The sequence below is a fragment of the Mauremys mutica genome, chromosome 3, assembly GCF_020497125.1.
Source record: "Mauremys mutica isolate MM-2020 ecotype Southern chromosome 3, ASM2049712v1, whole genome shotgun sequence".
Classification (NCBI taxonomy): domain Eukaryota; kingdom Metazoa; phylum Chordata; order Testudines; family Geoemydidae; genus Mauremys; species Mauremys mutica.
The window spans coordinates 208,446,680-208,470,105 of record NC_059074.1 but is presented as its reverse complement, the minus strand read 5'-3'; the positions used below and the strand labels follow the sequence as shown (position 1 = coordinate 208,470,105).

Genomic DNA, 23,426 nt, shown 5'->3' with positions numbered 1-23,426 from the left:
TCCCTATTTTGCCTCCATATTGATCTGGGACATTCCCTGCTCTCAAGCACCATGATTCCCCCTGATGTGTTCCCCTCTGCTTGTCCCCAGTCCCTCAGCTGTTAGCGGGTCTAAATCACACCCCTGTGTCCCCCTAGCACCGTGTTCATTTACTTGTCTTCATTCTGACAGTGAATGACTGGACTTTGCTGGTAAATGCTGCAGCAGCAGCTGGAGCAGCTCAGCAGAGAGGGGACCCCATGCAGGGCCGGGTGGCTGCTAACAGTCCCAGCTTGGCTCACCTGCGTGTTACAAACCAGGCCCAGGAAATGTCCAGCCTGAGTCCTGGGCCTCCTGGCAGTGAGAACTCTCCCTTTCTGAGGTGTCCTCTCTCTCTTTCTCTCTCTCATTAGCAAATATGAGACAAGCAGAGCCAGCATAGGGAGGGAGTCTTGACGTTGTAAGAGCCCAGAGCAGGTTGCTGGCAGAGGAGTGTCTGCTGGTTTAATACCCCCAGCCACCCATAATGGGTCTCCAAAGCCTGAGGTGTGGGGCTCCCTGGAACTGAGGAGACATCTGAGGCAGCAGGGATGGAAGAGGAGTATTTGAGGGATGGAAGAGGTGGAATGAGGCAGCATTGGGTAGGGAGGAGAGGGAAGCTGTGTGCCTACATATCTCACGAGCAGCTCCCAGACCACCACCCTCTTTTTACACAAGAATCCCTTTGTCTCTAACACAGGAGCAAAGGGCCAGTCTGGAACTGCAAGGCAACATGCACAAACTGACAAAGGACATACATTTATGTGAATACATACCTTGTGGCATTGAGTTCCACAAACCCATTATCTGAGTGCAAGAGCTCAGTACAGGTGTGTCTAATCTTTGCAGCCTGAGGGCTGAATATGTTGTTAAAAAAAGATCTGGAGCCCACAATCCGCACTCTGAGGCAGGTTCTCTGCTCTGTCCTATTCCCTCTGCCCTCCTTGAGCATCACAAAGACAACAGAAACTACCTGCAGTTGTCTTGCTGGGGCTTCCCATACTGGGTGGCTGGGGTGGTGGTTCCTGTCCTGTGTGCTGGGTAGTAACACAAAAGGACTCCATGCTTCAAAAACTAAACTGGCTTTTTTTATTAAGAGAATTATTTACAGACATGCTGCATCTGCATTGCAGCCAGCATTCCAGCCATCTGCACACAGACTGACTTCCTTTGCTACCTCCAAATTCTTCCTTCCTACAACCTGTGCTCCTCCCTTCAATTTCCACACAGGTTGCTGCAGGAGGGGAGTCTCCAGTGAGTATAGACCTGGCCCAGCCAGCTCCTACACCTCCCTCTGCAGCCCTTGGGGTGTCTGGATGGTATGTGCTGTGCTCCAGCTACCCCAGTGGGGGAAGGATCCCTGGGGGACCACAGAAAACTAGCCCAAGTTAGAGTAGCCTCCAGGCCTTATCTAGGGATGGGTCAGAGTCTGAACACGGTCTGTTGCTGGTAGTTGGTGCCATAGCAATGGCAATTTCCTGCCAGATCCTGGGGAGACCTTATTAAGTTTAAGTGTGTCTGGAGTGCATTGTATGAAATTAACGGCTTGTGTATTCTGGGTGGCCCTGTTTGGCCCTCTGGGCCACCGCCGTGTAGGCAGCCGGTTGGAGGCACCTGGCCAGGAGAGAGACACGTGGCTCTCAGCCCAGGAGAGGCTGAGAACTTAGCGCCCCCCCGGCCGGATCATGAGCGCAGCCGCTGGGTGCAGGTACCCAAGTGGGACCAGCCTGCTGGAAAAAAGTGTAGGGGGGGGCAGAGAGCCCGTGAATCAAACTGAAACCCCTGTGGGTGATGGAAACCACTTAAACATGGGGGGAGCAGTAGCCCCCCCGCACCTATGAGCAGGACACGTGGCGCTTCTCTTCCCCTGGGGTACGGAGCTGCCCCTGCGGAGGCTCCTCCAGCCCAGCCCGAGCGAAGGGGAACCCCAGCGGGGGGCTCCGGGCAGCTACCCGCAGGCTCTCCCCGGGGGGCGAAGTGGGCTGGGGGCGGGGGGCGAAGAGGGGGCCGGGGCGGTGCAGGCCGGGGGCGGGCCTGGGAGGCAGAGAGGAGGCTGGGCCTGGGGCGGTGCAGTCCAGGGGGGCGGAGCAGGGGCGGTGCGGGCAGAGCGGGGAGGGGGCAGGGGCGGTGCGGGCTCGGGGGGGGCGGTGCAGGCCGGGGGCGGAGCAGGGGCGGTGCAGGCCGGGGGTGCCCAGGCGGAGCCCGGGGGGGCAGAGCAGAGCAGGGGCGGTGCAGGCCGGGGGCGGAGCAGGGGCGGAGCGGGCTCGGGGGGGCGGTGCAGGCCGGGGGCGGAGCGGGCCCGGGGGGCGGTGCAGGGCGGGGGTGGAGCAGGGGCGGAGCGGCCCCGGGGGCGGTGCAGGGGCGGAGCGGCCCCGGGGGCGGTGCAGTCCGGGGGTGTCCAGGCGGAGGCCGGCGGCAGAGCGCGGCGGGCGGGCGGCGGGATGGTGGACAGCATCTACCGGACGCGCTCGCTGGGGGTGGCGGCCGAGGGGCTGCCGGACCAGTACGCGGACGGGCGGGCGGCGCGGGTCTGGCAGCTCTACATCGGGGACACGCGGGGCCGCACGGCCGAGTACCGCAGCTGGCTCCTGGCGCTGCTCCGCCGCCACCGCTGCCGCGCCGTGCTCGACGTGGCCTGCGGCACCGGGTGAGCGGCCGGGCCGGGCGCGGGGCCTGACCGGGGCGGGGCGGCAGGGGGGCGAGGGAGCCCGGACCGCCCACCCGCTGGGGGGTGTGTGTGTGAGAGACACCCCGTGCAGCCCCCCCCGTGTGTGTGACACCTTGTACAGCCCCCCCCCCGTGTGTGTTTGTGTGTCACATCCCCGTGCAGCCCCCTGTCTGTTGGATCCCCCTGTCTGTGAGATCCCTGTACACTCCCCCCATGTCTGAGAGCCCCATACAGCCCCCACCCGTGTGTTAGAACCGTGTACAGCCCTCCCCTGTGTCTGAGATCCCTGTACACTCCCCCCATGTCTGAGACACCCCCGTGAATGAGATTCTTCATCCAGCCCTCCCCCCGTGTGGGACCCCCCCATCCCTCTGTGTGTGAGAGTCCCGTACAGAGTGGGGCTCCGCCCCACGTGGGTGTGGGTGAGATCGCTGTATAGCCCCACCATGTGTGTGACCCCCCTACCTGTGTGTGTGCGAGAACCCCCCTACACTGTAGGGGTGACCCCCACCCCAGACCCTTCCCCCCACTGTGTGTTTGCAGGAGCTCCCCCTACCCTGTGTGTGTGAGATTCCCGATACAGCCCCATCCCTGTGTGTGCCCCCCCCCATACATCCCCATGGTGCGTGTGGGAACCCCCCCCTGCACTGCCCCATGTGTGTGTGAGACCCTGTACAGCCTCCATCCTGTGTGTGAGTGGAACCCCTGAGACAGAGGGGAACCCCCCCACTCTGTGTATGTGAGACCCCTGTTCAGCCCCCCAGGGCCTGAGGGGAACCCCTGCCCCTATGGAGCCTGATGGGCTACCCCAACCCTGGCACGCACACACAGGCACCCTGCTCTGTGTGACTCCCCCTGCGCCTTACGGGGGTGTCATGCTCTCTCGGCCCTCGGCAGGGTGGACTCCATCATGCTGGTGGAGGACGGGTTCAGCGTGACCAGCGTTGACGCCAGTGACAAGATGCTCAAGTACGCCCTGAAGGAGCGCTGGAACCGGCGGAAGGAAGAGGCCTTTGACAAGTGGGGTAGGCACAGCGCCCTGGGGCACACGCTGGGGCAGTGTCCCTGCCCCTGGACTGCTTTGGGGTGGGGAACAGGCGGCGAGAGGCCCCACGGCCTGTCTTTTATCCCGATGCGACACTTACGCCTTTGGTTTCCCCCCGCCTGGAAATGAGCTGCTCGGGCGCTGAACCCTTCCTGGTTTGTCTCTGGCTGGCAATGAGCACCCTTGGGGCTGGTCAGGAGAACAGCGTCCTTCTGGCACTGGGGGCAGGGGTAGGGGTGATACCTCTAGCGGGAGCCCAGAATGTCCTGACTCCTGCTGCTGCTCATCCCGGCCTTGAAACGCCTGACTAGTCTGCTGCCGGCTCTGCCAGGCTCCCCCCGCCCCAAGGGGATCAACGTCCAGTCCCCAAGTGCTGTAGGCTGCATTGCCAGACAGAACGCCCTCATGCTGCCCCGTCTCTCTGGGACATTTCCCTGGCGTAGGATCATCAGCAAGCGTAACATGCTGCGTGCGCCTCTTCCCTGGACGTCACTGAGCAAGACGTTTCGATATCACACCCCGTTCTCCCCCCACTCGCTGCTCCTGGCTGGCTTTGAAATGCCCCGTCCCACCTCCCCAGGGTAGTGAGGGTCTGGGTGCTGCGGCTGTTGCCTTTGGCCATGAGCCCGAGCTGTTCAGCGGTGTATGGGGGGACGGGTGCTTTCTGGGCTGCAGTGGCAATGGGTACTGCCCCCCTACCCGCTGTTTCTGAGACAGGATCAGTGGGGATCTGTGTGCAGGAGGGAAGGTCCCCCCAGCCCAGGGAAGGCAAGGCCGTTGTGTGTGTGTGTGTGTGTGTGTCTAACCAGCTCTCGTGTGATGCAGTCATTGAGGAGGCCAACTGGCTCACCCTGGACAAGGACCTGCAGAAGCCGGGAGATGGGTTTGATGCTGTCATCTGCCTGGGAAACTCCTTTGCACATCTGCCTGATTTCAAAGGTGAGCCTGGTGAACAGAGGCTGCTTCCGGGGACCAGCCCTGCCGCCAGAGCACTGAGGGCCAGGGGCAGGTGCGCGCGCAGGGCTCTCATCTCCGAAGCACCAGGCCTCTGCGGCAGCCAGGCGAGGTGGGCCCACCCGCCCATTTACTGCTGCAGGGGGGTTGCTGAGACTGGCTCAAGCCCACGCTGGGATGGCAGCAGGATTCGATCTCCCAGCCCATGCTCAGTCTGTGTCCAGAATGCGACCAAGGTCCCGACTCCCCGTGTGGTGCAGGAACAAGGGGGAGAAGAGAAGGTTGCTCGGCTCCACCTAGGAGCATCTTGGATTCTGGGGCTGCTCTAACTTTGTGCTGCAGCGGCCCTATGTGGGCAGTGCGCGCCAGCCGCCCCGTATACCCTAGCCCCCCTCCCTGCCCCAAGGGCACTGGTCTGCTGGCTGTTCCTGCTCCAGGGGCCTCTTTCACTAGGGTGTTCTGGGATGGCCACGTTGGGCTGTGCCAGGGCCCTCCTAGCCCCAGCCAGGAAGTGGGGCTCTCGGGGAGGCGGACTAGCTTAGCTGAGGCACGCAGGGCCCCGGAGACCCTACCATGTCCACTGCTCTCTGTCGGCGCCACTGCAGGACAGAGCGAGCTGCCGAGGGTGCCACGGGCAGCCGGGGTGGGGAATGGGCTCTGGTGCATTGCAGAGGGGTAGCTGAATCCCGCCCCTTCACCTAGGTGATCAGAGCGACCATCAACTGGCCCTTAGGAACATTGCGAGCATGGTGCGACCGGGCGGCCTCATGGTCATCGACCATCGCAACTACGACTACATCCTGGCCACGGGCTGCGCCCCGCCTGGCAAGAACATCTACTACAAGGTCACTGCCCTCCCGGCCCGCCCGGTGGAGGGGGAGGTCACTGGGGGTCGGGGGCTGCTCTGTTTGTTGTGTCCTGTGGAGGGATAGGGGCAGGGCTGACTGGCACTCAGTGATGTGGGGATAGAGGTCTCTCGCCACCCCACACGTCCGCTCTGGCAGCCCCCGGCCATGCCCGTGGGCTCCGGTGCCCTGAACCCTCGCAGCTGGCCTGGTGGGAGGGAGCAGCTCTGGCTGACGGCGGACAGGGCTTAGGGAGGTAATGAGGGAGTCTGAAGTCACAGGTGAGGACAGAGCGGAGGAGAGGCTGCAGGGCTGAGGCGGAAGCAGGGCCAGCTAGAGGCTGTGGAAGGAGAGTGCAGCAGCTGCCTATGTGCCCTTGGGTGTAACCACGGCTGGAGGCGTCGGTGGGTGTTGTGCAGACCACACCAGGAGAGCAGGCTGCATTGGGGGTTGGGATTGGAGCATCACCACCGCTCCAGGCAGGCAGGCTCCATCCCAGAATTCCCAGAACGAGCATGCTGGGGTGGTGTTAGCCTCCCGCCGCCAACCTGGGGGCCGATACCTCCTCCCCTCCCGTGTAACAAAAGCTCTTGGCCTTGTGCCCCTCGCAGAGTGACCTGACGAAGGACATCACCACATCCGTGCTGCTAGTGAACAACAAAGCCCATATGGTGACCCTGGACTACACCCTGCAGGTCCCGGCCCAGGAGCCAGAGGAAGCCCCGGAGCTGAGGTATGTGCTGGCTGGCACAGGCACCTGTGGCTTGTGGGCCCCGATCCACGTGCACACGAGGTGTCTGGGCACAGGGCACACACAGCAGGAGCCTGTCCTGCTTTGCCCCGCTGGGGGCTCCTGCAGGCTGAAGAGAAGCACCAGCCCTGAGTGGCTTAGCTGCATCCCTGCTAGCCCGACTCCCCCGTGCACGGCAGGGTCAGGCTGGCACATCCCGGAGCCCCCCGCAGGCGCCTGCCCCAGCCCCTCAGTGCGGTCTCTCTCCTGTGTTCCAGCAAATTCCGTCTCTCCTACTACCCTCACCGCCTGGAGGCCTTCACGGAGCTGCTGAAGAACGCCTTCCAGGGTCAGTGCCAGCACAGCGTCCTGGGCGACTTCCAGCCCTACCAGCCCGGCCAGGCCTACACCCCCTGCTACTTCATCCACGTGGTGAAGAAGACAGGCTGAGGCGCTGCCGGGGGCTCCCTGGCGTTGCTGGTCGGACTGCGCCCCCGGCCGCGTGGATGGAACGCTTCTCCATCTTCCTCTCTGAACGGCTCTGCTTGGGCGGCCGCTGGGACTCTCCACCAGCCGGCCGCTTCAGGGGAAGGCCCCAGGAAGTGCCTGTGAGGCCTGAGCAAGGCTCGGGGGCTGGTTAGACTGGCCCGTACTGCTGCTGCTTGTCCCTCTCTGCTTCTCGCATTTGTCAGGCTGCACCGGGGTGGGGGGCGTTGGTCCGAATCTCAGGGCTGTCGAGGGCTCTCCAGAAGGCTGTTGCGAGGAAAGTGAAACAAGGCTCATGGAGTTACCAGTGCACGTGGTCCTGTGTGTGTGTGTTCGGCGGACGGGCTGGGCATGAAAAGCTCAGAGGAGGCTGGAGTTGGTGCGAGCAGGATGCTGCTGGTGCCGGTCATGGGGCTCTCTCTGCAGTGCCACTGTGGCCTTGGTATGGATGAGTGACAGGGCCGGAGCAGAGCCTGTGTCCAACTGCATGCTACAGCCGCTGGGCCATTCTGCATGGCCATTGCTGCAGATTTGGGGGCGGGGGGGGTCTGCCCAGGAAGGGGAGGCTGCAGCAGTCGGCGTGGTGCAGCCGGCTGCACGGCAGCAGCAGCGTGAGCCTGAACCGGGTGCTAGCTGAGGGCGGGGAACGGAGTTGAGATAGAAAAGCAGGTGGCACAAGACTCAGAGCAGGGGAAACCCCGGCTAGCTGGTGGGGTGGCTCAAGGCTGGGGGGGGGGGGGTCTAGTCTTGCCTGCCAACAGCTAGTACCCGCCTCCCTCCCAGCGCAGGGCGTGACCTGGCTGGGGAAGATGGCTGCGGTCCAGCCCCAGGCTCCTGGCCGAGTTGTCACCAGTCAGCCCGGCGAAGTGGGTGTGGGGAGAGCGAGGGAGGGGTAGACCAACGGGGGGGGGGGCGGCGCTTGGCAGGGCAGGGCTGGGAGGGGTCAGCCCCTGGGCACTGCTGCTGAAAAGGGCAGCGAGGACACCGAGGTGGTGCTCACAGGGGCGGGCAAGGAGAGGCAGGGATCACTGACCCCAGAGGGGAGATGGCAGCCTAATCCCTAAAGGGACGGGGGCAGGGCAGCTTCAGGGCCTGTGCCCATCTGGCTGCCTCAGGCCAGCTCCTGGGCTCCATCCTACCCTGCACCTCCTCTCCCTGCCCCCCATCAGTGTGCCCGGGCTCAGTGCAGCGGCTGCCCATTGCTCGGCTGCTCGCCCAGCGGCAGGGGAGGGTAAGTGTCCATTGGTGGCTAGAAAAAGGCACCTCTGCTGCTACAGCAGGCTCAAGTCCCTCCCCAGGGTGTCAAGGGGGAGACCGCCAGGCCTGGCCCCAGGCTGAGGGGCTTCATGCTAATCGAATTGCTGCTAGAGGTTGGCACTGCTGAGGATGGGCTGCTGAGATTCCCCTGCGAGGGGAAGCTGGGGCCAGATGATGAGAGAGAAAAGCTGAAGCCAATGTCACTGAACAAGTCTTACTGCACCACGGTGCCCTTGTCCTCAGAGAGCCAGCCACACGGCAGCCTGTGCAGGCCCTGCCCTGCTGGGCACAGCTGCCAGGCTCACTCTGCCCCTGCCAGCCCCGCAACAGACGCTGGTGAGTGGGTACAATGACACTCAGCAGGGCTTGGCAGGAGTGCAGTCTGCTTTTTGCAACCCGCGTGCACGGTGCGTCAACACGCCCCTCTGGGTGCTCAGAGCGTAACGCCCTCGCGCAGCTCTCGGTGAACGCCTGACCCCAGCTGAAGCCGGGAACTGCAAAGGGGGCAATAAATGCCCAGACACAGCTGAGAACTAGACCAGAAACTGCCACTTTATTTAGAAAGCCTCTGTACAGTATTTACAGCCAGTGCAGTATCTGCCTGTGCAGCTGGCAGTGTCCTCTCACACTGCAGATGCTCCGTGCCTCTTCCCTGTGTAGTGCCCGTGCCCGTGTGCTGGGAGCTGGCAAGGGGGGTTCAGAAACCCTGCAAAAACGTCTCAGGGGACCCCTGCTTTCTCCCTGATGTGCTGGCTCCCCCTCCTGTCTTGTTCGTGGCTGCCTGAGTGAGCGGAAGCACCATCCCTGCCTGTAGTGCATGTGCCAGGAAGGAAAGCAGCAGGGGACCCTCCCACCATCCATGGCTAAAGCTCCACAAGGAAGTTCTCTCTCATTTGGGATGAGATTCCCCTCCATGCCGAGGGCCAGCACAAGACCACCCTTCAGTTGTGCCAGGTTTTAGGCTGGCCCTGTACTCAGGGAGAGGAGCTGTGGGTGTGAATCCCCCTCCTGCCAGGAGAACAGTGCAAGGCCTACGCCTAGAGCCCCCAGCTGCATGCACAGCACCATGACAGCTTTGGAGAATCAGCCGCATCTGCCTGAAACAGTGCAATTCTGACACAAACCCGCACTGACAGCCCTTCCTCCCCGAACTGTCCCGCTCTCATGGTCTCCCCCCATACACCCCCTGCCACCCCAGCTGGGACAGGGCCCCACTGCGCCCCCCAGCTGTGGTAACTGCCCAGAGATACAGCTCCACAGTTCCTTGGTGCTCCCCACTCTCTCATTGGATTTAGTGAAACAGACCAAGCCCCGTTTCTCTCCAACTCCGCTCTCAGGTCAGTGCCAGCGCACAGGGACCAATCCCCCCCATGCTGCACCATGGCACACAGCCCGGGAGAAGCAGCTGCCGCGGTTCCTGGAGATTGGGAGGAACCCTAGAAGGGAGCATGGAACACAGCCCCCAGCCCAGCAGTAGGCATCTGCTAATTCCCTCACACCCCAGGGAGGCTGTGGGAGAGGGGAGGATTTTTCACTCCTGGGAGACAATCCACCCCCGAGCTCAGGATCTCTGCCTACTCCAGGGGGAGGGCACGACTAGTAATCCATGATTAGTGCAGGGTCTCACAGGGGCTTTGGTCGCACTCCGTTCCCTTGAGATCCACAACTCAGCTCAAGGCCTCTTCCTCCCACACCAGATTACAGGGCAGGATGTGGTGTAGGGGTGAGGGCCAGGCTGGGAGGTTGGAGGAGGGGGCCTGGGACCGAGGAGGAGGAGCATGAACCCCAGCTGTGCTGCCGACAGCCTCAGAGCCATGGCTAAATGCTGTGCCCCGTCCATGAACGGCTGGCCAGGAGTCAGCAGGTGATGACACCTCCCCCTCTCCAATTCTCCAGCCCACACGCCTGTTCCGAATCCTCTTGGCCTTCTCCGTATTAGGGCTTTGTGTGCTCCTTCCCTTCCCTTCTCACTGCAGGCTAGCAGGCAGCAAACTTCCGCTGGATCACTCTGTATCTGAGCAGCTCCTGCTCCGAAACCGACGGCTGCAGCCTTGTGGCAGCTTGTCCAAAATCCTCCATGGTCAGAACTAGAGCAGAACTCTCTGTGTCCAGCCCTGGGGAAAGAATCACACAGGCACCTGAATGCAGATGGCACAGGGAGCTGGTCTCCCACACCCCCAGCCCAGGAATCTGCTCCCAGCCAGGCAAGACCTGACAGCCCCCACTCTAGACTCTGCACAAGCTGTTAAACAGCCACGTGAGGCTATAATAATAATGATAATGATGGAGATATCCTATCTCCTAGAACTGGAAGGGACCCTGAAAGGTCATCGAGTCCAGCCTCCTGCCTTCACTAGCAGGACCAAGTACTGATTTTGCCCCAGATGCCTAAGTGGCCCCCTCAAGAACAGAACTCACAACAATGGATTTAGCAGGCCAATGCTCAAACCACTGAGCTATTCCTCCCGCCTCACTTCACCCTGCCCTGCCGTGCCCAGCCCTGCCCACCTGCCTCCAGCCCCCTCTGACATTCTCTCGCATTCAGAATCATGGCTTCACAAAAGCTGCCCAAGCCTAGGCAAATAAGAACTTGCCTTGTGGGAAGGCAGAGGCGTGAACTCAATTCGGGCGGAACGGCTGGGCCTGGAGAACACCTCCCCGCCCGCTCCCAGAGGGCGAAGGCACCCTGCCACATCTCGCCGTGGAGAATGTTCTTTAGCCCCATATTCTGGAACTGTGTGATTACGGGCGACTCTCAGCTCTCGGTTTTGTAATGAAATTTCTAACCATCATGGTTGCGGAGATAAGCTTGAAACTGTGGCCCGGGTGCCACCTAAGAGCTCCGAAATCAGAAACAAAAGAGAAGCCCCAGTCTATTCTCTTCTTAAATCCCAGGACTTTGGGGGGCCTGCCTGGTGACTGTGGGCTGGCAAACCTCTGAACCCCGCTCTGCCTCATGCACATGGGAGCTGCCTGCCTGCCAGTGACTGGAGGGGACAGCTCATGCCTTTCTCCCCAGCGAGAAGCTGCAGAGCAGCTGGTGAGCAGAATCAAGAGGGGCGACGACAGCGAGCAGGGGAGACCTCCGCGCTCCAGCAGCAGGCATGCCTGCAGGCATTTCGGGGTTCCAGGGAGTCGCTGGGCCAAGCTGCGCGTACTCGGTGCTCACACTCTCCTCTCCTGTGCCAACCCCACCAGCCCTCGGTCACTTTCGGGCCGTGAGGCACCCTGCTCGGCTCAGACGGAACGAGCCCTGGTGGGACTGTTCTCAGAGCCTGGTGCCAAGCCCATCACGATGCAGCTGCCTTGTGCCGAGAGCAGGGCAACAAACAACCCAGGTGGAAGTGGCTGACCGCCAGCATGGCGGAGCAGAGTCCAGTTCAAGCCAGTTTATATAATGTTTGTTTACCTGGCTTAAGGCACAGGCACAAGAGAGGGTGGCTGGAGCGAGACAAGGTTGGTGACCAAACGCAGCCATTAACAAGTCCCCTTTCAGTCGCTGTTCGCGACCCCGGCTCCGGCCGGGCAGGAAGGCTGGTTCCCGGGGCTCTCCCCACTAGCTGACATGCGGCTCACTCGGCCCTGGACGGAGCATTTGTTAAGTCTGACTCGGTTTATATTGCCTCACTCGGCCCCTTTTTAATACTGTGGAATTAGACAGCAAGCTGAGGGGCCCAACCCGGAGAGGGAAGCCAGGCTCACGCCCCTATTCTGCAGCTGGGGAGCGCCGTACAGAGAGATACCCAAGCCCATCCCGCAGGCTGACCCATGCAGACGGACCCCACTGGGCGGCGCCTCAGAGAGCCCCGTGACCGAGCTAGGATTTGGAGAGGGGGTTCCTAGCTCCCAGGCCACTGCTCTAACCATTGCACAATGCTGCCTCTCCATTGCTTCCATCTGCCTGGGTGTGCAAGTCTCCCAGTTTGTGAATGTCCACAAAATGCCCAGATCACTGCTGAACAAGACCCGACCTAGCCCGGCCGGATCCCCACGGTAACCCCCGGAGGAGCTTTGTCCCGACTTGGCTTGGCCACTTGGCGTTCCCCTTTGTCCCAGCCCCCAGCCGAGTCAAGTCCAAGCCAGTGTGAACTAATGAGGGAAGATTTCACAAGACACTGTATCAAATGCTTCACTAAAACCCCAGACACAGTTCGCTGCCCTGAAAGCCTATCAGGGGAAGCCCCCGTGTCTGCCTGGCATGATTTGTTCTGCATCACTCCCCGCCCAATGGCTGGGGGTCCAGCTAGACTCTAGAGATTTTAACCTCTGCACGGCCACAAGAGGGAGGGGCTGGGCTCCTACCTTCCTCAATCCAATCCACCTTCCGTTTGACGGCACACATCATGGCGTCTGCGCAGAGCGCGTACAGATCTGCTCCCGTCAGCTGGGCAGGGCACTGATCCAGGACACTGCTGAGACTCACTGAAGGGTCCAGTTTGAACCTGCCAGGAGGGGAGACGCCCAGCAATTAGAGCCACACACAGCTGGAGACTGACTCCAGCCAGAGGGCTGTGGGCAGGGGGACTCGGATCCCCAGGTTAGCTCCTCCCTGCGCAGCCCCCCTGGGCGCTGCACTAGGTTCTCCATAATCACAGGCTCCACCACTTGATTAACCTGCTCATTCATTTCCCTCCTACAAGAACACAGCTGGCCCGCATCACAAGTGGAGTCTCACTCCCACAGGACAGATTCAAAGGCAATTCAGACCTGTCAATCAGGGAAGACCAGGCCTCTGCAGGTCTGGCTCCTGGCCGCAGACTCCTCCCAGAGGAGAACTTCCGTAACTATCTACATCAAAGTGGTCTCAATATCAAAAATTCCTGTGCAAACCCCACACCCCAGAGGTTCGGTCTCCCCTAACAGGAAGGGCTCTGGCAGACGGGGCCGGCCACACGGCCAGACAGGAGATTTCAGCAACGCACATTAGCTTCTCCAACCAGGATATGCCTGGCCTGAGCGGGAAGAAACAGCAGTGATTGTCTGCAAGCCAGATGGGGAAACTAAAATGGAAAATCCCTGGGAGAGCGATGGGAGACCCCCTGCCCAGATTGCCTGGCACCCTGCAGCGCGGGCAGTCACTTATGCCTGTGCTCAGCAGGGTAAAACACTGCCAGGTCGCAACGGGACCTCTGGCACCACATCCTCCATAGTGCAGGGCAATGTGGAATCAGTCGCTCAGGGCCAGCTCCTCAGCTGGTGTCAAGCGACACTGGCTTCAGCAAAGCAGCGGTTAACTCCCCTGCTGAGGATCTGGCCCCTGGTGTGCAGACGCAGGCCTGTTACAGCTCTCCGCGTCTCTGGCACAGGCCAGGCCTCTGGCAGCCCAGGTGGGGGCTGTGGGTGGGAAGGGCGAGCCCGGAGCTGAAGAGGTGGTGTGGGCTCATCTAGGCCTGGATGGAGCCCGGTACAGCTCTGCTCCTGCCCCCTGCAGCCGGGCTTCCCTGCCCAGGTCCTTCCTTCTCTCCTGTATGCTCCAGCTCCAAGCTAGGGAGCAGCCCGCAGAGCTCTGGGCACCATGACTGGCACCTCGGAACTGCCTTCAACTCTGCCAGCCATCCCTGCCCCCCGGCCGTGCTTAGCCACCCCCCCAGCCGCGCTTAGCCGCCCCCCCGGCCCAGCACCTACACAGCCAGGTATGCAAGCGGCTTGTTTGGTGCTGGGCAGCTGGGCAAACACTCACTTCCTGGTGATGGCGCTCAGCACTCGCAGCTGAGACTCCCGGTCCTCATTCATGCCGACATAGACCAGCTTGTCAAACCTGGCAGTGGAGGGGAAGAGCCAGTCAAGGCCAGATCGAGATGAACCTGCTTCAACAGCCAAGCCACGTGTTCCCAGCGTCAGCACAACAGCCCCGCCCCCCACCACCAGGGCAGCCAGCGGCTCCTGGCACCAGTATTACCAGGCTCCACTCGCACGCTGAGCCTGGGGACTGGGTAGACAGAGGTGGCCTCACGTCACCCAGTTCTCAGCCTGTCCCACCCCAGTGGGAATCAGAGGAGCACAAGGGCTGCTGTAGCTTATGCTCTGGTTGCAATGGCCCCCACCAGCTGATGGCCAGCCCGGGTAGCCAGAATCCACGTTTCAGCCCCGCCTCGCCCCTCCTCCAGCTCGTGCCCTGCGAGAGGCCAGCACAGACCCTTTGCAGGAGCTCTGCGGAGGCTGGGAAGCCCCGTACACCAGGGCTAATGCCCAGGGCTGTTTCTGCTCCCAGTATGCTGCCAGACTGGAGTAAAGAGGCTGGAGGGCGACAGGAAATCCATCGCCCCATGGTCTCCACTGCGGTAGCGTTCAAAGCCCCCGATCAGCACCGCGTGTGTCGGGCTGGGTCCTGCACACAAACATAGGCAGAGACGGGCCCAGCCCAGAACAGCTTGCAGTGTACAAGGGACGAGCGAACGTACCGCACCACGGGGGGAAAGGGGCGGGGCGGGGGTCACAGTGATAAGGTAACATGGTGACGCAGGCTGCACTGGGCACGACTTGATCCCTTTGAAGCCCGAGAGCCACTTGCCCCATTGGCCCGGAGGCCGAGGCATCGCCCAGGGAACGGCTCCCCCGACAGCCACTCGCCCCGTGGGCCCAGAGGCCAAGGCACTGTCCGAGGAGCCTCTCCCCACATATGGCCAAGAACAGTAGCCATGTGTGCAAGCAAGCCCAGAGCAGCGAGCAGTTACCTGCCAGGCCGGAGCAGTGCTGGGTCCAGCAGGTCAGGTCTGTTGGTGGCACCGATCACAAATACGTCTCTGGTGGAATGAAGTCCATCAAGTTCTGCTAGCAGCTGGGAGACAACTCTGCCAAGGGCAAGAGAGGAAGGACAAAGGGACGGATACTCGGGAGTTACTGCTAAACCCACCTCAAGCTGTGAACAACCCCAAGCCCAGATCCATAGACACTTAGCAGTATTGTTACCACTGGAGCACCCACAAGCCCCAGCTCAGAGCAGGGCCCCACTGTACCGGGCACGGTGGAGACACACCGTAAGGGACAGTCACTGCCCCAAGAAGCTTATAAACTAAACAGACAAGACCAAGTGCTAGAGGGAGTGTGTGGAGCATCTTGGCTCATCCAGCAGGTCACTAGCAGAGCTGGTCACAGGACCCAAGTCTTTTGACTTCCCATCCAGTCCCCAGTCCGCGAGACCGTGCCACCCACAGCACGCCTGCACATCCACCCCTGAAAAGCACCCCTCCCCACCCCAGCCCTTGAGATCCACAGGCCTCTCTAACAGGGCACCACATGGGCACAGACCAGGAACCCTACCCTGGGGCAAGAACACAAATGGCCTTGTGGTTAAAGCAAGTTCCCATCTCTGCCAGACTCTGTGTGATCTCAGGCAAGCCCCTTAATCTCGCTGAGCCTCCGTTCCAATGCTGCCCTGCCCCCTGGCATGTGGCGAGGATACACACACTAATGTCTGTGAAGTGCTCCAATGCTCTGGTGACAGGGACCATATATAGACAGACAGACACACACATCTGTGGATCATGTTCCCTACAGAGACGTTTGCTAATCACAGCTCAGACCTGGAAAAGAGCAAATGTTGTGCCAATATTTAAAAAGGGTAAACACGATGACCTGGGTAATTATAGTCCTGTCAGTCTGACATCGATCTTGGCCAAGACAGTAGAGTGACTGATACGGGATTCAATTAATAAAGAATTAAAGAAGGGTAAGATAATTCATGCCAATCAACATGGCTTTATGGAAAATAGATCCTGTCAAACTAACTTGATATCTGTTTTTGATGAGATTATAAATTTGATAAAGATAATAATGTTGATGTAATATACTTAGATTTCTGTAAGGGGTTTCACTTGTACTACAGAACATTTTGATTAACAAGCTAGAATGATATACAATTGCCATGGCACACCTTAAATGGATTAAAAGCTGGCTACCTGATAGGTCTCACAATGTAATTGTAAATAGGGAATCATTATCAAATGGGTCTGTTTCCATTGGGGTCCCGCAGGGATTGGTTCTTGGCCCTAGGCTATTTAACATTTTTATCCATGACCTGGAAGAAAACATAAAATCATCACTGATAAAGTTTGCAGACACAGAAATTGAAGGAGTGGTAAGTAATGAAGAGGACAGATCACAGATACAGAGCGATCTGGATCACTCAGTAAACTGGGAGCAAGCGAACAATATATATTTTAAATTGGCTAAATGTAAATGTGTACATCTGGGAACAAAGAGGGCAGGCCTCACTTACAGGATGGGGAACTCGATCCTGGGAAGCAGTGACTGAAAAAGATTTGGGGGTTGTGGCGGATAATCAGCTGAACACAGTGCGACACTGTGACCAAAAGAGCGAATGTGATCCCTGCATGTATAAACAGGGGCATCTCAAGTGGGAGCAGAGAGGTTATTTCACCTCGGCACTGGGCACTGGTGTGCCTGCTACTGGACTCCTGCAGCCAGGTCTGCCTTCCAAAATTCAAGAGAGATGTTGATACACTGGAGAGGGGTCAGAGAAGAGCCACGAGGATGATTAAAGGGTTAGAAAACCTGCCCTAGAGTGACAGACCCAAGGAGCTCCATCTATTTAGCTTAAAGAGAAGGTTGAGAGGTGACTTGAGGACAGTCTATAAGTACCTACACTGGGAAGGAATATTTAACAATGGGCTCTTCAGTCTAGGAGACAAAGGTAGAACATGATCCAGTGGCTGGAAGCTGAAGCTGGACAAATCCAGACTGGAAATAAGGCGCACATTTAACAGTGAGGGTAATTAACCACTGGAACAACTTACCCAGGGCCTGTGCTGGATTCTCCATCACTGACAATTTTTAAACCAAGACTGGACATGTTTCTAAAAGCTCTGCCCCAGGAATTGCTCTGGGGCAGGTCTCTGGCCTGGGCTATACAAGAGGTCAGACTAGCCGATCACAATGCATCCTTCTGGCCTTGGGATCTAGGAACCTGCCCCGCAGTGTACTCTGCGTAACGAGCTCACCTGCAAGGCACCGCTGGTGGTCAGACCCATGTGCACCCCACAGGGACTCAGGCGGGCTGTGAGTGGCAGACACTGCAGCGTCAGGCCTCTGGATACCCTGCTGTGTCTATACGCTATTCCTAGGCCCACAGACACGAGAAGCTACCCTCAAGCCTGTGGCTCCCTTGTCAGGCTCAGCCGAGCACAGCCACACCTTCATAACGCTTCACGTTACCCTCACTGTGCTCAGCTGAGCCTGGCACACGTTCACCGGCAGAGGCACGTGCTCCCCCCAAATCCCACCTACAGGCCTCCGGCTGCACCCCGCTGGGCTGCAGGAACTTGCAGTCAGGCCTGCGCTTGCCCTGCTGTGAGATTCTGCTGACACGTGAAAGGCGTGCGGCGCTTCACACGGCACTCCCGGCCCTGAAGCGCTTCCCAGCCGACAGAGGGAAAGAAACAAGACATGGGTTATGAGCTCAGCAGCGAGGGCTCCTTGTGGGCAGGCCTGTGTCTTCATACACATCTGCACAGCAGCCTGAATGCGGATCCTGACTGAGGGGGACAGAGAAGCCCATGGCAGGCAGGAAGCTATTCCAGGCTGTAAGTTTGGACAGGCCTCTGTCATTTTAATAAGTGTTTGCCCCACGCCCAGCACCAGGAGGGCCTGATCTCAGCCAGAGGCTTACTCAGGACTTACTACAATCAGTAGCAGACAATGACAACGCCCCACGTGTGAAAGCAGGTATCAAGCCCACTGCAGCGAAGGAGAGGACTGAGAGGAGCAGGGAGGCAAAGGGTGAGAGTCTCCCCCAAAGCTGCGTGTGCCCGGCCCTGCCATGCGTGTAGCAAATCACTCAGAATCCTAATGTAGCTGCCAGAAAGAAAAGGGCGCAGCAAGCACTCACCTGTCCATAACTCCGCCCGAGTCTCCGCTCCGTCCCCGGTTGGGTGCCAAGGAATCCAGTTCATCAAAGAAGATAATGCAGGGAGCAGCTGCCCGGGCTCTGGCAAACACTGGGAGGAAAGAGACACGCAGAGCATGGGCACCCAAGAAAGGCTGCACAGAAAGAACTGGCACAGTGGGGAGCCCCCATCCAGCAAGCAGCCCAGAGTGGGAGGAAAAGAGAGGTACCTTTTCCGTAACTGGTGTTCTTCGAGATGTGTTGCTCACGTCCATTCAAGGGGGCACCGGAGCCGGTCCCCTACGTATACTGCTGAGGGAAAATCTTCCAGCACTGGGGCAATGTGGCGAGCACACACACACGTAAGCCGAATGGACATGAGCAATCACTCGAAGAAGAACCATTACACCGGAAAATGGCTGGATCCTGCTTTGCAGACACACACACTCCTCAGCCCAGAGCTCTGCCAGCTCTCCTGGGATGTGACAGAACACGCCCAGAGCTGTCTGGGGAGGAGGCTGCTTGGCAGACAGGAACAGGGCATCTACTCCAGGCACTGGGGTGCACGAGGCAAGTCAGAAAGCACAAAGAGAAGAGGGTGGCTATGCAGGCGGCACCCTGAGACTGCTACCCACCGTTACTGTTATTTATTAGGTGTATTACGGTAGCATCTAGCAGCCCATCATGGACCAGGGCCACATTGCGCTAGGTGCTGTACAAACACAGGACAAAGAGACAGCTCCTGCCCCAAGGCGCTTACAGTCCAAGTATAAGACAGGAGACAACAGATGGAGACAGACAGGGGTGTGCAAGGGAACAATGAGGCACAATTGTGTAAATAGACCACACAGACACGGGGGAAGGAGGAGGAGCGGTAGCACCCACAGGCAGGGAGACCAATGGGATGGCAGCGGATGGCATGTTAGGTGGGTTTAGTTAGCAGGGGATCAGCTAAATGTGTAGCCCTGAGGATTAATCTGTTGGTCTGTATAAAATGTCTTTTTGATAAAAGTGTGTAGGCTGCATAGATTAATAGAATTATTTGCAATAGCTGTAATGCAAGATACCTAGAAGCTTCTAGGCCAGACATCCTGGCCTATTTCCTCTGTGACGCTGACAGCAACCTTTAAGGCCCTTACTCAGAAAAGTAATAATAGGAGACAAACCTACGCAAAATGTCTAGGGACCTTTTGAATGTCTGCTAACCTTTCACCTAGATAGGGTGAAAAGTGGTTTTTCTGCCCACAAATCTAACACGTACACCATAAGATACGTATATAGCTGTCATTAATACGCACACAAAAGGTCAGCCTATGAAAACAGGTACCCTCACCTTTCCATGGGGGAAAGACAAATTTGGGCATAGGAGGAAGGATTTCTCCCTATAAAAAGGGTGACAATCCACCATTAGGTAGGCGATACCATCTTTCTACTCTCCATCGTCTCAACTTACTTCGAAGCCTCTTCCTCCTACGAAAGCTGTCAATACTAAGTCGTAGTATTAATTCTTTTCAAAGTTGTAAGTATGAACCAATTCTTATTTCTGCTAAACCATCTATGCTAAGAAGGGTTTAACTCATAGCTATACTTCCTCTATCAAGGGTGTGAAAATTCACTCTAGTGCTACTGCTGCAAAGTGCATTTAGAACTGTAATATTTGTAACTTTGTAATCTCATACTGCTTTTAACATTTTACATTTACTTCTTGTTTCATTGATTTTAAATAAAAGGTCTTGATTGACTAGTTCTGTCTCAGTATAGTTTTCTGTCAAATACCCCAATCTCCTTGTATAAATTCTGTGAAGCCTGATTCAAGACGAACTTTATCTTCTGATCACACATATCGGCGAGCCATACCCATGTTATTAATATCTATTAAATTATTATTAATATTATTAATTAATTAGAAAATTAATTATTAAATAAAACTAAATTAAGTGGATAAGTTCCACTGTCCCTACTAACCCTCCCCAAATCAGGCTACAAATGGAAAGAAACGGAAGGGAGCAAGGACCGGCGAGGAGGAGCAGAGCGGTGCGAAGCCGTGCCCCAGCCCTCCCTCACACAGCGCGGAGAGAGTCGGAGAAATCTCAGCCCTTTTGCCTGCACTGTCCAGAGGCTCCTGTCCCCACCAGCTGGAGTCACTAGCTGGCTCCTGGGGGGAAAGGAGGCACCATCTGTCTGCTAATGGCCCCACGGGGGCGGGGGGGGTCTTTACAGCAAAAAGGCTCCTTTCACCACTCCCTCAGCCATCCCCGTTTCATCCACCTGTTGGGTCTTATCACAAAGCCAGCCTGCAAGCTCTGCAGCAGCAAATGGCTTCCTGTGACATGTCTGGACACACCCGGACACTGGGCCCTGAGCCTAGGGACTGCCGCAACACAAACAGCATCAGTAACGAAGAGGGGTCTCGGAAGAGCATGGAGCACAGCTGGGTGTGATTACAGAGGTGTGACAACCAGGGTCCAGACACCCCAAGGGGAGAACAGCAGGTCTGAACCCCCAGAATGAGCAATTGAAGCAACTGGTCATATACAACGTGACTGTGTATAAAATATGGCAAGTCAGGACTTTTTTGAAACCTTGTAATGTTCATAACTTGCTGGTCATTATGAGATACGTAGGCAGATAGTGGTTATGAATCTATGTCTTTAAGTACATTAAAACTGTGCTCATAACCTGAACTACAATTTCAAATACACCTCACAGCCGGGAGGGCTGCTGTCCGGGAAATGCTGGATCCCCGCTATGATGGGGGTACACATGGGAACTGTTCAGGAAACCCCTCACCTCAGAAAAGGGAATTGAGCTAATATAGAAGCGTGAAACCTGCAGTGGCCTCTTTATGTTTATTTTCTGTGGGTCGTGTGTGTGTTTGCTTTCCCTATTTCACCTTCCAATCGGGGGCTTTCCCATTAAATCAACCTTGTTTGTTTTTAGCCTCTGCAGGTCTCTGGTGCGCAAACAGCACAGAGCGTCCGTGACAAAATGAGCTGACAGCTGGGGGCAGGTTTCAGTCCTTCAGCAGTGGCAAAGTCCAAGTGTCTGGTAGTTAAGAACTTGGGGGAGCAGGACTTCGGGAGACTGGGGATCAGAAGGGTTCTTGGGGTCACTCTGCCAGGAGTAACGAGGCTGGTGGAAGCTCAGGTGAGACCTTTGTCCTTGTGGGCCGGCTCCTGGTGCCCACAGCAAAGGAGCATGAAGGCCCCCAGCATCACAGGGCAGGTGGCGACAGGACCCCTCCTTGCTTGGGGTGAGCCCCAAACACACAGGAGAGCTCTGCAAGGGATGTTGTGATAATTGGGCCTACAAATTTACCCTATTGTGAGCTCAACTTGAAGTGAGTAAAAATTCACAGAGCACGATGATAACCTAGAACAGTCAATGTTGATGGGAAAAGGTGCCAAAAGGAGACAGAAAGAACACAAAGTCCTACTGATATCATTCAAGGACTGTGTTCAGATCATGCCAGGTAAACAAGAGAAGCGTTGGACCAACAATCGATTGGTGTGTTGGAAGTGTTTGGACACAATCCAGAATTGGTGTGTTGGAAGTGAGATCCAATAAGTGGACAAAATGGTGTGGGAGGGCTACTCCCTTTTGGGGGCCTTAAAAAGAGACTTGGGGGTGAAAATTAGCAGAGGCGAAGCAAACTCAACAAGTGCTGACGGAAAAAAAGCAGCACCTGTCTGCCAACAGCTGCTCCAGAAAGCTTCACCATCATGATTGCCATCCCAGACTGTCTCCTGGGACTCCAGGATCCAGCAGGACACCCTGGTGCCTCCTTCACCCTAATCCTGAGAGATGTCCTGATCGGACCAGGCTAGAGAGAGGGAGCCAGATAACGTCACCATCCCCACCGGCTCTGACTAGATCTCAAACACCACCTGGGATGTGAGACTGTCACCTCCCCTGCCTCCCCCCGTGTGTTCTTTTCCTTCCCCACCATATCCCTTCTCTCTCTCCTTTGCCTTCTGCCTAAGGAGCGTCTGGCTTAGTTGGCCAAGACTGCATATTTTGCAACACTTCAGCAAGCCCTTGACCAGAAAGAGTCAGCTAAAAGCAATGCCCTAAGCAGCCCGACGCTGATCAGACCAGGTGCTGGGGCAGGTGCTGATCAGACCAGGTGCCAGGCTGCAAGTAAGAGTTAGCACCAGAGACAGAAGCTGCATTTTCTATATTTGCTGCTCTCTTCCCTCCCTTCTTAGGCGTGTGTCTTGTTTTGCCTTTTAGGAAACGGGATCAGACTTTAACCATTACAGCGCCAGTGCATCTCAGCGAACTGGTTCTGTTTTCCCCAAGAAGGACAGCGAGACAGCCAAACAAGGGAGACAGTCTCTCTCCAGCCACAGGGAAAGGGAACAAGGGACGTCGTTAAAACGAGAGCCTGACTTAATACTTGACATTTCAAATGCTTGAACGTCTTCCTGTCTTTTCTGTCTCTTTAATAGATGGTCATAAGGCTGTTTGATGGCGTGTCTGCCATGGCTCTGGGGAGGCAAAGGTCTCTGTATGCCAAAGCCCTGACCTTGTTTAGTGCGGTTTAACGCTGGACAGTTTCAGGGTCATGTTAGCACCTTTGACTCTCTGGGTCCATTGAATTACTACAGCAGGGACATCAGGCAGCTGGAGCCAGGAGCAGGCACGGAGCCAATGGAGGCATTCCAGGAAGAGACATGATGAGTGCAGTGACAGATTAGAGGAGAGGCAAGGAGCAGGGAGGCCCAGTCAAGAGCCATGATGGACCTCAAGGCTAGAGATGGCCAAGGTATGGAGAGCTGGGACAATGAAGAGAGGGAGAAGTGGGGTGTCACACGGAGGTGGGACGAGGGATGCTGAGCCAGTTGGCCCAGGACACAGGCCAGACTGGTCCGCTGTCCCCAGCAGCCTCGCTGTGGGCAGAAGTTTGTTGGACGAGCAATAGGGCCAAATTCTACCCCCTTCCTCCTACACCGAGGAGGAGAAGCAGGCTCCCGGAGCGCAGCCGTCCTGCCAGCCACGAGCCGAGTGCCCAGAGCCCCAGGAGCCGAGGCTGCCACTCACCTTGGCGCACATTCCCTTCGCTCTGCCCCACGTACATGTTAATGAGCTCCGGCCCTTTCACACTGCAAGGGAGAGAGCAGGGACCCAGTTATACCGGCCCTGGGCACAGGAGCCCTGGCCACACCGCACAGGACCAGCACCCCACCCCGGGAAAGGCCAACCCCTCCTCACCTGAGGAACGTCATGGTGCACTCCGTGGCCACAGCTTTGGCAAGCAAGGTCTTTCCTGTCCCAGGAGGCCCGTAGAGCAGAAGGCCAGAGCGGCGCAGCCCCACAGACAGCAGCTCCGGGTGCTCCAGAGGCAGCTGGATGGTGTCCAGGATGTCCTTCTTCGCCTCCTGGAGCCCGCCGATGTCCTGCCAGGTGACCGCGGGGATCTGCAGCGAGACCGACAGCCCAGTCACCCACTTCGTCCCCAGCCCAGAGCCGGCTTGCTCCAGGACTGGCTGGCAGCTGTGCAAACAGGGCATGCTGACCCCCCCGCTCCATGTGCTCCCTGCCTGGTGTGCATGGTGTATATCCCTGATCTGACTGCA

General features: G+C 57.8%; 2 protein-coding genes across 3 annotated transcripts in view; one reads left to right on the top strand and one right to left on the bottom strand.

Annotated features, from left to right (window-relative positions):
• The first annotated feature begins 2,435 nt into the window (after nt 1-2,435).
• GNMT (glycine N-methyltransferase) lies at nt 2,436-7,056 on the top strand. Its single transcript, XM_045009289.1, has 6 exons — nt 2,436-2,665; nt 3,584-3,711; nt 4,557-4,670; nt 5,388-5,530; nt 6,142-6,263; nt 6,539-7,056. The coding sequence occupies exons 1-6, from the start codon at nt 2,460-2,462 to the stop codon at nt 6,708-6,710; spliced, it is 885 nt and encodes a 294-aa protein (XP_044865224.1). The 5' UTR covers nt 2,436-2,459; the 3' UTR covers nt 6,711-7,056.
• Nucleotides 7,057-8,537: 1,481 nt separating this feature from the next.
• Nucleotides 8,538-23,426, bottom strand: part of PEX6 (peroxisomal biogenesis factor 6) — a 31,739-nt gene continuing 16,850 nt past the window's right edge. The window contains exons 11-17 of one of the 2 annotated variants that reach the window (XM_045010125.1): nt 23,062-23,267; nt 22,891-22,952; nt 17,851-17,959; nt 14,678-14,794; nt 13,684-13,761; nt 12,306-12,445; nt 8,538-10,117 (exon numbers count right to left, since the gene is read on the bottom strand). In XM_045010125.1, coding sequence (XP_044866060.1) covers nt 9,981-10,117; nt 12,306-12,445; nt 13,684-13,761; nt 14,678-14,794; nt 17,851-17,959; nt 22,891-22,952; nt 23,062-23,267 — 849 coding nt within the window. In that variant the 3' untranslated portion in view covers nt 8,538-9,980. Of the gene's footprint in view, nt 10,118-10,519; nt 11,586-12,305; nt 12,446-13,683; nt 13,762-14,677; nt 14,795-17,850; nt 17,960-22,890; nt 22,953-23,061; nt 23,268-23,426 lie in introns of those variants that run through there. The other variant, XM_045010127.1, reaches the window with a different exon arrangement.